The sequence below is a fragment of the Otolemur garnettii genome, unplaced genomic scaffold, assembly GCF_000181295.1.
Source record: "Otolemur garnettii isolate 467f Iridium unplaced genomic scaffold, OtoGar3 scaffold00073, whole genome shotgun sequence".
NCBI classification, from domain to species: Eukaryota; Metazoa; Chordata; class Mammalia; order Primates; family Galagidae; genus Otolemur; species Otolemur garnettii.
This window is the reverse complement of record NW_003852468.1, coordinates 8,742,478-8,758,274: the sequence shown is the minus strand read 5'-3', so window position 1 is coordinate 8,758,274 and position 15,797 is coordinate 8,742,478. Positions and strand designations below refer to the sequence as shown.

At 42.6% G+C, this 15,797-nt stretch overlaps 2 protein-coding genes across 3 annotated transcripts in view; one reads left to right on the top strand and one right to left on the bottom strand.

Annotated features, from left to right (window-relative positions):
* The window catches only part of ST7L (suppression of tumorigenicity 7 like), a 72,131-nt gene extending 71,005 nt beyond the window's left edge, over positions 1-1,126 (bottom strand). Inside the window, exon 1 of one of the 2 annotated variants that reach the window (XM_023515475.1) lies at positions 624-1,126. In XM_023515475.1, coding sequence (XP_023371243.1) covers positions 624-828 — 205 coding nt within the window. In that variant the 5' untranslated portion in view covers positions 829-1,126. The remainder of the gene's footprint in view (positions 1-623) is intronic. The other variant, XM_023515476.1, reaches the window with a different exon arrangement.
* A 304-nt stretch (positions 1,127-1,430) lies between these two features.
* Positions 1,431-15,797, top strand: part of CAPZA1 (capping actin protein of muscle Z-line alpha subunit 1) — a 50,712-nt gene continuing 36,345 nt past the window's right edge. Inside the window, exon 1 of the mRNA XM_003793879.3 lies at positions 1,431-1,573. Within this exon, the coding sequence (XP_003793927.1) occupies positions 1,535-1,573 (39 nt within the window). The 5' untranslated portion in view covers positions 1,431-1,534. The remainder of the gene's footprint in view (positions 1,574-15,797) is intronic.

The following is a 15,797-nucleotide window of genomic DNA, read 5'->3' as shown; positions in this document are numbered from 1 at the left end:
GGCTATTTTTTGGTTGCAGCCGTCATTGTTGTTTTGGCGGGCGCAGGCTGGATTCCAACCCCCGACCTTAGGTGTATGTGGCTGGCGCCTTAGCCACTTGAGCCACAGGCTCAAGAGCCTGAAAACTATTTCTTAAGAGAACTATTTTAAAACAAGACAATAGTGTACTACGATCATGACATTTTCTTTCTTTGAAATCCTTGAATTACAGATGTACTCATCTTCATGGTGTGGGTTCTCTAAATTGGGTGGCGGGGACCTTAAAAGAACGATTTTCAAGAGCTCTATCAATGTTGAGGCGTATATAAATTCTGCACCTACATTTGAGAATGCTCTCTTCCACCCTCCCACCTGAAGCTTACAGCTTGTCAGATGGCTTTTCCTAGGATAAACTAGGATCTAAGAGAGGGCGGATCTTCAGCTCTAGGGAGGAGCCGGTAGCTGCAGCTCAGGTTTGACAATCAGCTGCGGGGTTGCGGCCCAAGAGAAAAAGAACTCACTTGGTCGCGCACCACCGCCTTCTCCGAGGCCCTCTATGACTACCCCAAAACTCTGCTTGTTGGCCCTTGCCCCCGGCACCTTGCTGGCCCCTGGCCCGTCCCTAGGAGGTCCAGTCCTCTCACCCGCTGCCAAGTTCTCACACAGCCTCAGTGGGACCCTCAGAGCGTAAAGCAGCCCCAGCCCAGCCACGAACCACATGGAGGCCCCAGCCCCCGCCAGCCCGGCCCGCAGCCGCTCCCTCCAGCCCAGCGGCGGGCTCTGGCCGGGAACAGGTGCAGAAGGAGACACAGCGCTCGCAGCTTCTCCTAAGCCGCCACCGTCCGCCATCTTGCCGTCCCCGGAGGCGCCAGCAGCTGGGAGGGAAGGGAAGGAAACCCAGAGTCGGGAATCCTGGGATAGTGGCGGACCAGTAGTCGGCCTCCGTTATGGCTGAGTCCCAGGAAAGGGGGAACGAAGAACTGGAAGGTGGAGAAGCTAGTCCCAGGATTGAGGATACCTATTCATTCAGGGGGCAGGGAAGGAGCGGATGGCTGCGTCATTCTGGAGGAACTGGACTGAGATACGACCCTGGAGTGAAGCATTATTGCTTCCATGAGAGACGAGAGTCACCTTTTACCCCACTCCCGGGGTTGGAAAAGCCACCAATCGTTCCAGGGGCCGAGCAGCTCTCAGCGCTTTGGACTCGGCTGCCATGGAGATCACTGGTACCAAGAAAACGTATCGGAGTAGGAACTACTATTCGATTGGATACAGCTCAGGTGCCAATAACAGTAGAAAGACGCTGCTGGCGTCCAATAGTTGCATGGGGGAATGACTGTAACTCAGAGAGAAAGATATCAGACTTCAAATCACTTAAGGAATACACGTCCCAGGGCAAGTGCTGGGAGTTGTCAACCCGCGCGCAACTGACATGGCGCCCTCCCGGTCCGCGTTTCCGGGCTGCGCTTCCGACCGCCCCTGCAGTGATTCCGTCACTCGCTTCCTTCCCGGCCTGCCTTGCGCCCCGCGGCCGGGCTGGGCCAGAGCAGCCAAGATGGCCGACTTCGAGGATCGGGTGTCGGATGAGGAGAAGGTAAGGGGTCCGCCTCTCTCTCTTACCTCCTCCCGCGACAGGGACCAGGGGCCCAGCCTGCCTGCGGTGGGAAGCCTGGCCGTGTCCCCGGGAAAAGAAGCTCCTTGGCCTGTGCCGACATACGGTCTCCACAGTCGGGACGCTTCGCTCTTAAGGGGCTTGCCTCCGCCTCACGGTGGCCCCAGTTCTCTGTTCCTTGACTCTCTTCTTTTCCTCCTGGGCCGGAGGCACAGCCCAGTGGCCTTCCTGCAAGAGAAGAGACTTTTCCCTGATTGAATTGTGAATGTGGACTCCTCTCTACAGTAACGAGAAAGGGCGTTGGTTTTGTCGCGACGCATCAAAGGGCAGTTATTTTGCCGCCTTTAGCTGTTGGGGTCACCCCATCCCCCCATGTTTAGACATGATTGGGGTTTAGTTCGGGGCGAGTCACTTCCTGGTCAGGGTGGCCTCCTAACTTCCCTTTTGCTCCTCCTTCCTCAGGAAGTGATTTTGCTGTCACGACTCCTCGACAGAGCGAGGTCCCCAAGTGTTGTCCACCTTACACATCCACTTCTTTTTTCACGCACTGTCCCCCAGTTCTCCACAATAAATGCGTAAGCTTCAGGGCATTTCCTTCAGAGTTTGGACACCAGACTTTCCCTCCCCGCAGACACTTTGTTGAATGTATGTACATACGTTTTCCCTCCCGCCTCCGGTCTTACATCCTCTTACTGTTAATTTTTGAAAACTAGTATTCACTTTCTTGTTAACGAATCAGGAATAGCCAGTGGGTTTTCTTAACCTCCAGCCGGTTTCATATAACACATAAATCTGATGTTAACACGTTTAAGTTTGAACAAAGCGTCCTGCCTTCTTTGATAATACTTGAATTTGTCATTGTGGAATTTGTGTACTTATTTTTTGAAAAGTCCCTTAAATACAAGAGCATATTCTAAGTTAAGTGGAATAACATTTTTTCCTTTGAGGGTTACATACCTTGTATAACAGGTAGGCTTTTCAGTAAAAGCATTATTTTAGGGTGTGGTAGAAATTAAAATGACCTCACTAGATAGATAATTTGTTATAATTTAAGAATTATGGGCTTGGCGCCTGTGGCTCAAGTAGCTAAGGCGCAAGCCACATACACCTAAGGTGGCGGGTTGGAATCCAGCCCGGGCCTGCCAAACAACGACGGCTGCAACCAAAAATAGCCAGGCGTCATGGCGGGCGCCTGTGGTCCCAGCTACTTGGGAGGCGGAGGCAGAAAACTTGCTTGAGCCCAGGAGTTAGAGGTGGTTGTGAGCTGTGATGCCACAGCACTCTACTCAGGGGGACGGCTTGAGGCTCTGTCTCAAAAAAAAGAAAGAATTATGTCTTTTGTTTCCCACTGTGACTGTTACAAAATGTACACTCTTAAGTGCTCTGTAAGTCTAAAGTCTTTTTAAATAAAAGATTGGGATGGGGTAGGGGATTGTATGATCCAGGAGTCTGAAGTACAGAATAATTTGATACACTTACATATGGTATGTATGTCATTTTGAAATGCTAAGGCATATGCTCTACACTTACTACCTTCAGCATTAGATTTTTCTCTTTTGGAAAAGGATTTTGATAAATGTTTAAGGGGGGAAAAAAGACCTATGAGCTTATGCTGGTTAAGACAACTATAATAAAATGTTTATTCTAGGGGGCGGCACCTGTGGCTCAGAGTAGGGCACCCGCCCCATATACCAGAGGTGGTGGGTTCAAATCTAGCCACCAGCCAAAAACTGCAAAAAAAATTTTTTTTTTATTCTAAGGTAAACAGTTATGATTCAGATGAGATTAAATTACATTGAAAATCCTGGGTTAATATTTGTTAGCCAAACTGATAATTTTCCTATTGTGAATAAAATAGTTAAAACAGAATTTCACAAAGGATGAAGTTTATTGTGCTCAAGTCATACACATTTACTAGGATTATTGGGTTTTTGTTTTTGATACCATATTAGACTGAAATTTGGGAAAATGTATATGTATTTCAAAGTGCCAATTAAGATATCTTTGGATAGGGTGGTACCTGTGGCTCAGTGAATAGGGCACCGGCTTGGTATACCGAGGGCAGTGGGTTTTTACCTGACTTGGCCAAAATGCAACAAAAAAATAGCCAGGCGTTGTAGTGGGCTCTTGTAGTCCCAGCTACTCAGGAGGCTGAGGCAAGAGAATTGCTTAAACCCAAGAGCTGGAGGTTGCTGTGAGCTGTGACGTTACGTCACTCTACCGGAGGCAACAGAGACGCTGTCTCTAAAAAAAAAGATATCTTGGGATATTGACAGTATTTTAACTAATAACATTACTAGTCTTGATTTTACAATACAAGGTCTGTGACCAGTTTCCTCTTATCCCCTAGCATATTGTTTTTCTTGCCAAAATATTTTAATATTGCTTTTTATCTTTGTTACATTTTTAAAAAGCAGTAAACTCTGAAGTAAATTTGGTGATAATGGTCTATGATTTCCTTACAAGTATTTCTATAAAAGCTTGTAAAATTATCCATGCTCAAAACTGAAATTTTTTGTCACTTTATAAAGAGGAAGTTTTTTTTTAACTTCTGCATCATTACCTGAAATGGTCATGATGAGCTGTCTAAATAAAACAGGAAGTTGAAAGTGTAATAACTTGCAGAAGTAGGTGCTTTTAGTTGTATACTTGTGTTCACAGTTTCTAATAATTAGCTTAATTCTTCATTTACTTCTAAATGCTTAGCAAGACCAGGATACCAAAATTGGGAAGCTTGAAATTTGAGATAAACTACTTGCATTATCTGTTTTCTTTATTTCATGATTCCACAATGTTGGGTTTTTGTTTGTTTGTTTTGTTTTTTTGAGACAGGGTTACCCAGACTGGAGTGCTGTGACATGATCTCACTGTAGGCTCCTACTCCTGGTTCTAAGCTATCCTCTTGTCTCAGCCTCCCAAGTAGCTGATACTATAGTTGGGCACCACTGCAACCAGCTAATTTTTTCACTTTTGTAGAGGGAGGATCTTGCTATTTTGCTCATGCTAGTCTCAAACTCCTGGCCTTAAGTGATCTTCCCACTTTGACCTCCCAAAATGCTGGGGTTGCAGTGTAAACTGCCACACCTAACCTAGTTCAACTTTTTTTTTTGAGACAGGGCCTCCAGCTCTATATATCATCATAGCTCACTGCAACTTCATGCTCTGGGGTTTAAGCCATCCTTCTGCTCCAGCCTCCAAAGTAGCTGGGCATGTGCCACCATGTGTGGCTGATTTCTCTATTTTTTTTGTAGAGAAAGGGTCTTGCTCTTAAGTCAGGCTGGTCTCAAACTTCTGGCTTCAAGTAGTCCTGCCTTGGCCTCCCAGAGTGCTAGGATTATAGACATGAGCCATAGATTATAGCCCATGCCTTACCTGACTCAGCATTTTTGAGACATAAATGCAAGAAGAATTTTAGGGCTGAAAACTTATGAAGAATAATGAATGATTAGCATAATTTTTCCCTTTGGCCTAACTAGTAGAATATTTGTGTACAGTTTGAAGAATACCAGAACTGAGCAGTTATGCTTTTAGTTTAGATAGTGGTTTCAGTTTTAAGGCATTTAGTGGGGGGGGGGGGGAACAGGTTTATCAAAATTAGCTAGTACATAGCCGAGCGTTGCTAGTACATAGCTGAGCGTTGCAGTGGGCGCCTGTAGTCCTAGCTACTTGGGAGGCTGAGGCAAGAGAATCGCTTGAGCCCAAGAGTTTGAAGTTGCTGTGAGCTGCTATGCCACATCCGTCTACTCAGGGTGATAAAGTGAGACTCTGTCTCAAAAAAAAACTGCATTAAAAATGGTTTAGCAGAGGATGGCGGATTTGAACCCGGCCCCCGCCAAACTGCAACAGAAAAATAGCTGGGCATTGTGGCAGGCGCCTGTAGTCCCAGCTATTCCGGAGGCAGAGTTAAGAGAATCACCTGAGCCCAAGAACTGGAGGTTGCTGTGAGCTGTGACGTTATGGCACTCTACCAAGGGTGACAAAGTGAGACTCTGTCTCAAAAAAAAAAAAAATTATTTAGCAGAGATATAGAAAATATTGTAAATATGTAAATAGGCTGAGTGTGGTGGCTCACATCTGTAATCTATAAGTCTATCACTCTGGGAGGCCAAGGCTGATGGAGCCCTTTGAGCTTAGGAGTTAAAGACCAGCCTGAGCAAGATCCAAGACCTCATCTCTAAAAATACCCACGAATTGTGATGGGTGACTGTAATCCCAGCTACTCAGGAGGCTGAGGCAAGAGAATCACTTGAGCCCAAGAGTTTGAGGTTGCTGTGAGTTATGATGCCATAGCACTCTACCCAAGGTGATAGCTTGAGGTTTTGTCTCCAGAAAAAAAATAAATAGCTGGGTGTTGTGGTGGGCACAGCTGTTCTGGAGGCTGAGGCATGTGAATCTTTTGAGCCCAAGAGTTTGAGGTTGCTGTGAGTTATGACGCCACGACACTCTATGAAGGGTGACAAAGTGAGACTCTGTCTCAAAAAAAAAAAAAAAAAGAGTGTAAGTTTATTGACTGGGTGCTTTGGCTCATACCTCTACTCCCACCACTTTGGGAGGCTGAGGCAAAAGGATCGTTTAGGCCAGGAGTTTGATACCAACCTGGGCGACATAGTGAGGCCCTTGTCTCTACAAGAAAAAAAAAAAAAGAATAGCTTTATCATAATTTCTTCCAGAACATTTAGGTATTTTATTAGGACCAACCTTAATAGTAAACAAAGTAGTATAATTTGTCAGAAAATTTAGATTCCAGGTTTGCCTGATTCTGAAGTTATGCTTTTTTCACTTCATTGTTTTTTTGTGTATAACCATAAATGAAAAACCAGAATAGTGGCAACCACTTGATGAGGTATTGTAATATAGTGGAAAAGAAAGATTCTGAGTGTTAACAGATTTGGCCTTTCTTGCTATCCTTCTAGCCACTTGTATGATTTTGGGAAAATCACTTAGTCTCTATGAGTAGGCCTTAGTTTTCTTCTAAAATAGTGGGATAGGAGGGAATTGGATCAAACCTACCCAAGGAAGTTTAGTGAACTTTTTCAAACTCTAATATTATATAAAAAAACAAAAAAACCTCTCTTTTAAAAACTGAAACATTAAGATGTTACAGGAGTTTCTATTATTTGGTTCCAACATTTGCCCTGATAACAAGACTGAGTTCCCTAGTAACTTAAATCATGTCTTTTTATCTAGTGCCTCGTCTAGTACCAAGTACGTATTGTTTTGGTGTGTGAAAGAGGCCACAGCTTCATTAATTCTCTTATTTCCCCAGCTCACATTCTTTCATCCCTATAGAACACTCCCTCCCCTCAGTTATTTCTGGTAATCTCTAGGTATTTCTTGTATTTAGGAATGTCTCCAGACTTTGAGTGCCCTTAGTGCAGTGTGTCTGAGTATCTGCTACCATCACTGGTACTTGGCCTTGCCAATGCATTTTCCTACAGGTCCCCAAAAGCTGTGTAGTACCTTATAGATACCAAAATGACCATGTACGTACATGTCAAGCCTTGCAGACCCCCTAATGGATGTGTCTTCTCCATCTGCAGTAAGCCTGCTCCTTTAGAAAAGAGTGCTCAGAAAAACACATGCTGTAGAACCAGGTATTAGTTGCTTTTTTCTCTCCCTGATGCACAGACTTCTCTCATCTTGCCAAAAAATAAAGTCCTAATATGGATCTGCTTGTGAAATTAAAAACCCTGGATAGAGGGAATTAGGTGTGATACCAAGGACAGATGATTACTTGGGGGTTGTTGAACTGGATGATAATTTCAAGATCCATTTGCTGTTTTATTTTCTGTCATCAGAACCATCTGCCAACAACGGCATTTCTGTTCAACCGTTCTCTTAGCTGCATAGTAAAAACGCAGATACCGTCTTTTTCACCCTTAGCTTCTCCTCTCATGTTCATTCAGTATTCAAGTTCTGTAGATTGTTTCTTCCTATCATTAGATTATATTGTTTTATTTCTATTTTAAAGCATTTCTTGGCTCGGCGCCTGTGGCTCAAGCGGCTAAGGCGCCAGCCACATACACCTAAGGTGGCGGGTTCGAATCCCCAGCCCAGCCCGCCAAACAACAATGATGGCTGCAACCAAAAAAGTGGCCAGGCGTTGTGGCGGGCGCCTGTAGTCCCAGCTACTTGGGAGGCTGAGGCAGGAGACTGGCTTAAGCCCAGGAGTTGGAGGTTGCTGTGAGCTGTAATGCCATGGCACTCTACCCAGGGGGGATAGCTTGAGGCTCCATCTAAAAAAAAAAGAAAAAAAAAAAGCATTTCTTACTTTAGTTGTGCAGGAACTATAATCACAGGCTTAAAATGGTAGGAAAGGGCATAAGTAAAAAGTCTCCTCCCACTTTAGTTCTCCAGTCACCTGTTCCCCTGAGAGGAAACAGATATTACCAATTCCTTTTGTATCTTTTATATTCTGTGCATATACAAATAAACAAATATACTTTTCACTTAATATGTCTAGCCTGTTTGCAATTTTTTTTTTTTTTTTTTTTTGAGACAGGGTTTCCCTTTGTTCCCCTCGGTAAAGTGCAGTGGCGTCACAGATCACAGCAACTTCAAACTCTTGGGCTTAAGCAATTATCTTGCTTGCCTCAGTCCCCCAAGTAGCTGGAACTACAGGCTGCCACAATGCCCAGCTATTTTTTTAGAGAGGAGGTCTCTCTCTAGCTCAGGCTCTGGCTCAGGATTGTCTGGAGCTCCTGAGCTCAGGCAGTTCACCCACCTTAGCCTCCCAGGGTGCTAGGATTACAGGCTGCATTCCTTTATCATTGTCTTCATTCATGACCTTTTCTTATGATTGAATTTTCTTTTTTTTTTGAGAGTCTCACTTTCTTCCCCCAGTGGAATGCTGTGACCTCATAGCTCACAGCAACCTCAAACTCCTGGGCTCAAAGCAATCCTCTTGCCTCAGCCCCCAAGTAGCATGGACTATGTGCACCAACCACAACATCTGGCTATTTTTTAGACATGGGGTCTCGCTCTTCCTCAGGCTGGTCTCAAACTCCTGAGCTCAAGGGATCTACCAGCCTAGGCCTCCCAAAGAGCTAGGATTACAGGCATGAGCCACCTTGCCTGGCCCATGATTAAATTATTTTAAGAACATTTTCAATAGTTCTTTCTGCTACTAGCCTCTCCTTCCTACATTCTGGTTGGTTTATCATAAATTCCTCACAGCTATAATGTATTACAAAGTCTTGAGCAGTGCTGTATTTGAATATATGGATTGTTAAGACAGCATCTGTTGACATGTAATGTTTCATTGAGTGGTGTATATGACACAACGTAGGTCATGGTATAACATACTATATAAGTAAGAAAACGGCATAATGCCAGACTACACCAAAGATAGGTTTATTGGAACATGAGAGAATTTTTTCCCTTCTGGATTCTTCTTTGTTTTGCATCTGGATCATATTTAAGTGCTTAATGTATGCTAGGGACTTTATGTATTAACATGTATGCATCTGAAAACACCTCTTCACGATAGATACTTATATTAACCCCATTTTACAATAGAGCCAACTGAACAAGCATCCAAAACTGGTAAATAGTGGAGCAGATACAATGCTGGCAGTCTGCTTCCACAGCCTATGTTCTTACCCATTTTGGTTCCTTTGAGTAATAGTAACTGATTAATATTAACTGATTAATAAATCAAGTTAATGGTATAGTAACATGGATGCTTTTATATACCTTGAAACATTGGCATTATCTGGTCATGACTGCATTATAATTTTGCTGAATTAACTTGGTGTTCTTTTAAGTGTGCCACAAGGAATTCTAGTACTTATACTGTGTTATAAACACATGACTTTAAAGAAGTTTAAAGACAGTGAAAATACCCATGACAAGGCCAAAGGGACTGACTGGCTCTCTTAAGAACTTTATAGTAGGCTCGGCGCCTGTGGCTCAATCCGCTAAGGTGCCAGCCACATACACCTAAGGTGGCGGGTTCGAATCCCCAGCCCGGGCCCACAGAACAACAATGATGGGTGCAACCAAAAAATGGCCGGCGCTGTGGTGGGTGCCTGTAGTCCCAGCTACTTGGGAGGCTGAGGCAGGAGACTCGCTTGAGCCCAGGAGTTGGAGGTTGCTGTGAGCTGTGAGGCCATAGCACTCTACCCAGGGGGATAGCTTGAGGTTCCATTTCAGAAAAAAAAAAAAAAAAAAGAACTTTATAGTAGACAGTACTCTAGAACATTCTTGCCTGCATCAGAATCTCAGTGTGTTTCTTTCAAAAGGAGATTTCTGGGTTCTCTCCTAGACCTACTGAATCAGAAATTTAGAACCGGTAGTTGGGAATCGGTTTTCAATAAGCTTCCTAATAATTCTTGGGCAACTTGAGAACTATCATTTTAGTGAGTTTGCAGTCCAAATTTTTGTTCTCTGCCCGTTAAGTTCAGAAGCTTGATCATCAGCATGTTAAACCCCAAATCTCTCTCTCAAGGACAAACTCACTTTAGTTAGGCTGATGAAACTAAAAGTAGACTTAGCAATTTAATAAATACAAAACAAACTAGATTCTTTTTTTTCAGATAGGTGAGGCACATGGTTTTTTTGTTTGTTTGTTTGTTTGTTTGAGAGACAGGGTCTCTTTTAACCCAGGCTGAGATGCAGTGGTACAATCTCAGCTCACTGCAACCTTGAACTCCCAGGTTCAAATTATCCCCCTGCCTCAACCTCTAAAAATACTAGGATTTACAGGCATGAACCATTTGCATCTGCCTTCAAATCACAAGTTGTTTTTCTTTTTTTTTTTTTTTCAACAGTTTGAGCATGAAATTAGGACCAGGGAAGTTGATCATAAAATTTTACTGGCATTTTCCTCTATAATAGGTATCTCCCTACATTGACCACTTCCTTAAGTTGACCTAATTTTCTTTTTCTTTCTTTTAATTTCAGATTAATGTGGGGGTACAGTTAGGTTACGGTGTTTGCATTTGAGTCCCTGTTGTGTCCCATATCCAAAAGGTGTGCCATATACCTTCTACTGTGCTCATTAAATAGGAGCACACCCATCTCCCTCCCTCTCCCCCTTCTTCCCTATCCCCAATCTTGAATTGAATTGAGTTTTTCTCTTAATGTTGACATGTATTAGATCACATACAGGCTTCATATCAGTATTGAATACACTAGATATTTGCTATTCCATTCTTGTGATACTAAGAAGAATGTGTTCCAACTCTTTCCAGGTTAATACAAAAGATGTAAAGTCTCCATCTTTTTTTATGACTCAATAGTAAGGTTGATCTAATTTCCATAGACTGGACATTCTCCACATGTACATACCAATACAGTAGGCCTAGGTCCTTATGTTGACTACCTCTGTATATTGGCCGGTTTGTTACAGAACCTCAGATGGTTGACAGAGATTCTACTGTGTACCCAACATCAAGTCAGATCTTTGTGTAACAGCAGTGGAGATTTTTCTCTGGAAAGATGAATATGCTGTTACATAACTAGAGGGGAATTTTGCAGGGCTAGATGGAAGCCTTGAGTAGTATCAAAAATTTGCATAGTTAATAATACACCTCCATTCTTTAGTTGTTGAGGCCAAAAACTTTGAGTGTTATCTTTAACTCCTGTTCTTTCACAATCTACATATACGGTCAACCCCTGGGTTGTGAATAAGATAGGTTCTGTAGGTTTGTTCTTAAGTTGAATTTGGATGTGCGTTGGAACAAGTTCATGTACCTATTACCTGTAATAGCTCCCATTCATAAGGACAAGTTGTATGCCAGTTGGATGTTTGTATCTCAGGGACTGAGATGCAATCCATTGGCAAATCCTGTAGGCTGTCTTTAAAATAAACCCAGAATTTGACTATTTCTCACTACATCTTCCAACAACCCTGGAAGAAGCCACTATGGTTTCTAGATTATTACAATAGCCTTCTCTCTGGTCTCTCTGCTTCTGCTGTTGCTTCCACTTTCCCAGCCTCCCCTTCAGCAGTCTGTTCTCAGTGAAGCACACAGAGGGATCTGGGTGAAAAGTAGATCAGAACACATCTCTCCTCTGTTCAAAACCGTCCAGGAGTCTCCCATCTTCTTTAGAATAAATGTTCTTACTCTGTCAAGTCTCTACATATTCTGAGATTTTTACCTCTTGTGACTTTGTCTCTTACCTTTTCTTCTCCTGGTTGTCTTTGTTCCAGCCACACATTCTGACCTCAGGATCTTTGCATTTGTTCTTTCCTCTGAAATTCTCTTCCTTCTCTATCCCTCACCTTAGCAGGCATCACCTTCTTAGATCCCCTTTCCTTTCCTTGTTTTCTCCTTAGTATTTGTCACTATCATACTATATATTTTAGTTCTTGAATGTTAGGTACTATCCTTCTGCCCACTAGAATGTAAGCTCCTTGAGAACAGCATGCTATTAAAACCAATGCCTCAAACGTAGTGAGTCTTCAGATAGTTGTTGAATGAATTAGTGACTGAATCTAGCTTTGATAGTATCTATCTTGAGTTCATCATTAACTCTCATAGGGCAGTCTGATTTCTAGGTTTTATGAAGCCTATACTGAGGACATCCATACTTCTATATTGTTAACATGTTAATTTTTTTTTTTTTTTCAGTTTTTGGCTGGGGCCGGGTTTGAACCCACCACCTCTGGTGTATGGGGCCAGCGCCCTACTGAGCCACAGGCGCTTTCCCAGATTAATTTTTTTTTAAATAATGTTTTTATTTTTTTGAGACAGAGTTTTACTCTGTAGCCCAGGCTAAAGTACCACGGCATCAAGTCTCATTCACAACAACCTCAAATTCCTGGGTCCAAGCCTCAGCCTCTCAAGTAGCTGGGACTACAGGTGCCCACCACAAAGCCTGGCTAGTTTTTCTATTTTTGGGAGAGACGGGTCTTCCTCTTGCTCAGACAAGCAATCTACCACCTGGGCCTCCCAGAGAGGGAGGATTATAGGCATGAGCCACTATGCCTTGCCTTGTGGTCTTTTCACTAATTTTAATCTTTTTTTTTTTCGATTCATTTGAGTGTTTTATCTCAGACTTTCTTATTTCTGTAGTTCTTGGTTTAGACATTTAGGTGGATGTGCTATATAAAACTAGGGCCTTTTCCCTCCTCCTGAGTGTATATCAGTGCTATTTTGCATTTAGAATAAGATTTCCTTTTCCTTTTTTTTTTTTTTTTTTTGCAATTTTTGGCCAGGGCTGGGTTTGAACCCACCACCTCCGGTATATGGGGCCGACGCCCTACTCCTTTTGAGCCACAGGTGCCGCCCAGTCCCTTTTTCCTTGAGACAGAATCTCAATGTGTTGCCCAGAGTGCTGTGGTTTCAGTCTAGCTCACAGCAACCTCATATTTCTGGGTTTAGGACTGCTGAAGTAGCTGGAACTACTAGGTGCCTGCCCTAATGCCAGCTAATTTTTCTAGTTCTGGTAGAGATAGGGTCTCATTTTTGTTCGTGGTCTCAAACTCCTGACCTCAAGCAATCCTCCCACCTTGGCCTTGTAGAGTATTAGAATTACAGATGTGAACCATTGCATCCAGCCAGGACTTAACTTTTTAAAAAATCTCCATTGAGATTGTGCCAATACTTTAAGTTTTTTTTTTTTAATAAAAATAAGGCTTATCACTTCCTTTGAACTTGTAAGTGAACACATAAGATGAAAACTTGGAGATCTTTTTACCTACATTTTGGATGTCTTATATTAAAAGAGACCAGAATGAGGACTGACAGAATGATTTTCTTTTAAATCAGTATATAAAGATGTTGTAAATTAAAAGGGAATGTTTGGAATGGATAACTAGAAAATTGAATTGACAGGATCTGTTACTTGGTCCATTTTTGTATGTTATAAATTTTATGTGTAAGTCTGTAATTTTTATGAACTACTGTACTAAGTGTTATAAAATACAGTGATGACTCCTGTTAAAGAAAAATTATTCTCACACTTGTTAAAATGGTAAGGAAGACAATTCAAGACTATTTCAGTATTGGAATGGGGAAGAGAAATCTGACTCAACTCCTTATACACATACAATAAAGAAAGCTGGGTGTTTTATAATCAATTAGCAGAGTGAGGGAGGTGGGTGGGACATTATGAAGAAGGCATATCAAGGCCTATAATTCTAGCACTCTTGGAGGCCAAGGCAGGTGGATCATTTGAGCTCACAAGTTCAAGACCAGCCGAGCAAGAGTGAGATCCTGTCTCTACTAAAAAAAAAAAAAAACTGAGACAAGAGGATTACTTGAGCCCAAGAGTTGGAGGTTGCTGTGACCTACTAAGGGCTACAAAGTTAGACTGTGTCTCAAAAAAAGAAAACAAAAAACAAGAGGAGACATCAAGGATAGGTGGATTCTTGTTGAAGGCAGGCCAAGGATTTAACACTTCTAAGGAAGAGGATGAAGAAAACTTAATTACCAAGAGTGGATGAATTCTTGCTAAAACTGGACTAGGCAGGCCAAAGACAGGAGTGTGGGGGACATCAAAACGTAGTCCAAAAGAAGGCTCAAGTTTGATCGAGGAGAGAGTCTTTGTCACTGTGTATATGGTATGTCAGACCCTCAAGCTGTTGCCCTGGATAGAGTGCTGTGGCATCACCGCTCACAGCAACCTCCAGCTCCTGGGCTTAAGCGATTGTCTTGTCTCAACCTCCCAAGCAGTGGGGACCACAGGCATCCGCCATAACGCCCAGCTATTTTTTGGTTGCAGTTATCATTGTTGTTTGGCAGGCCCGGGCTGGATTCGAACCCGCCAGTGTAGCAGCCCAGATAGCCTATGGCTAGGAGGAGTGAGAGTTATAAGAAACACCTGTATAGCTCAATAATGGAACACCTTGGTGGAAAGGGCATTGAGAGAGATTTAGCTCTCCTAATAAGCATGAGAGCTGGTGAGATGAGAGCAGTGGTGAATTGGCAGTCTCTACACCTGTGATGTTGAGAAGCACGAGATCAGCCTTATGTTAGGCTGGAGGAGAAGGCATTCGGGGAGCTTGCGCATTCTAATCACAAGCACTCTTACTCTCTCTCCTCTCCTGCCTGCAGAATGCCAGCACCGTGTCTCTCTACTGTAGATTACCAAGCTCTACCTAAGACTAAGATCTGTCTATGCTAAGAAGACTGCTTTACTCTAAGACACTCTCTCTCTCCAGCTAAGGTAGATAGCCCTCAGGCACCTAAGAGAAACTGTTCTGAGCAATGTAGCTTAGCAGTCTGTCCGGAACCTACCTAAGCCGGGCCCTAACCCGCGGTGTATGTGGCTGGTATATGTGGCTGGCGCCTTATCCGCTTGAGCCACAGGAGCCAAGCTGAGTTGGTAGAAGTTTTAAAAGTGAAATTACTCTACTTACAACAAACTTGCCTGATTTCCCTACTTACTTGTCTATTTCTGACAAAACTTATAGTAGGTTACTAAGAGAGAAAACAATTTCCAAGAACTATTTAAAATGGCTTTTGAAGAGTGAATATAAAGCAAATTATTTGGAAATGCCACTGTTGTTTTTTTTGTAATATTGATCCTCATTTAAGACAGATCTTTATACTTTTCAAACCTTAGCTTTTGGTAATAATGGTAAGTGACTATATACATTTAATTTGGGGGGTTTTTTGCAGTTTTGGCCGGGGCCGTGTTGAAACCTGCCACCCTGGGTATATGGGGCTGGCACCCTAACTCCTTGAGCCACAGGCACCGCCCCATTTAAATTTGTTTTATAAAGTCATTCTGAGTCTTTCTAGTGTCTCCAGGTCTAAACTGGGAAAATAATATTTAGCTTATTTAGAATTTTAAAAAACATTCATAAAGATAATAAATGTTATTTAATGAAACCAATACTGTGTTGTATAATACATTATTATTAACTGGTCTTACTCAGTGCAGTAGAGCACTGAAACTTATTCTTCTAGTATAATTGTAATTTTGTACCATTTGATCAGTATCTTCCCTTTTTCTATTCTCTCCTCCATCTCTCAGCCTCTTGGAACCACCTTTCTACTCTCTGTTTCTATGAGATTGACTTTTATAGATTGCAGATATGAGATCATATAGCTATTTGTCTTTGCCTGGCTAATTTCATTTAGTACAAGGATTCCTTTTTCTTCACATCTTCATCAGCACTTATCATTGTGTTTTTGAAAAAAGTCATTCTAACAGGCATGAGGTGATCTTGTAGTTTTTTTTTTTTTTTTTGAGACAGAGCCTCAAGCTGTCCCCCTGGGTAGAGTGCCGTGGCATTACAGCTCACAGCAAC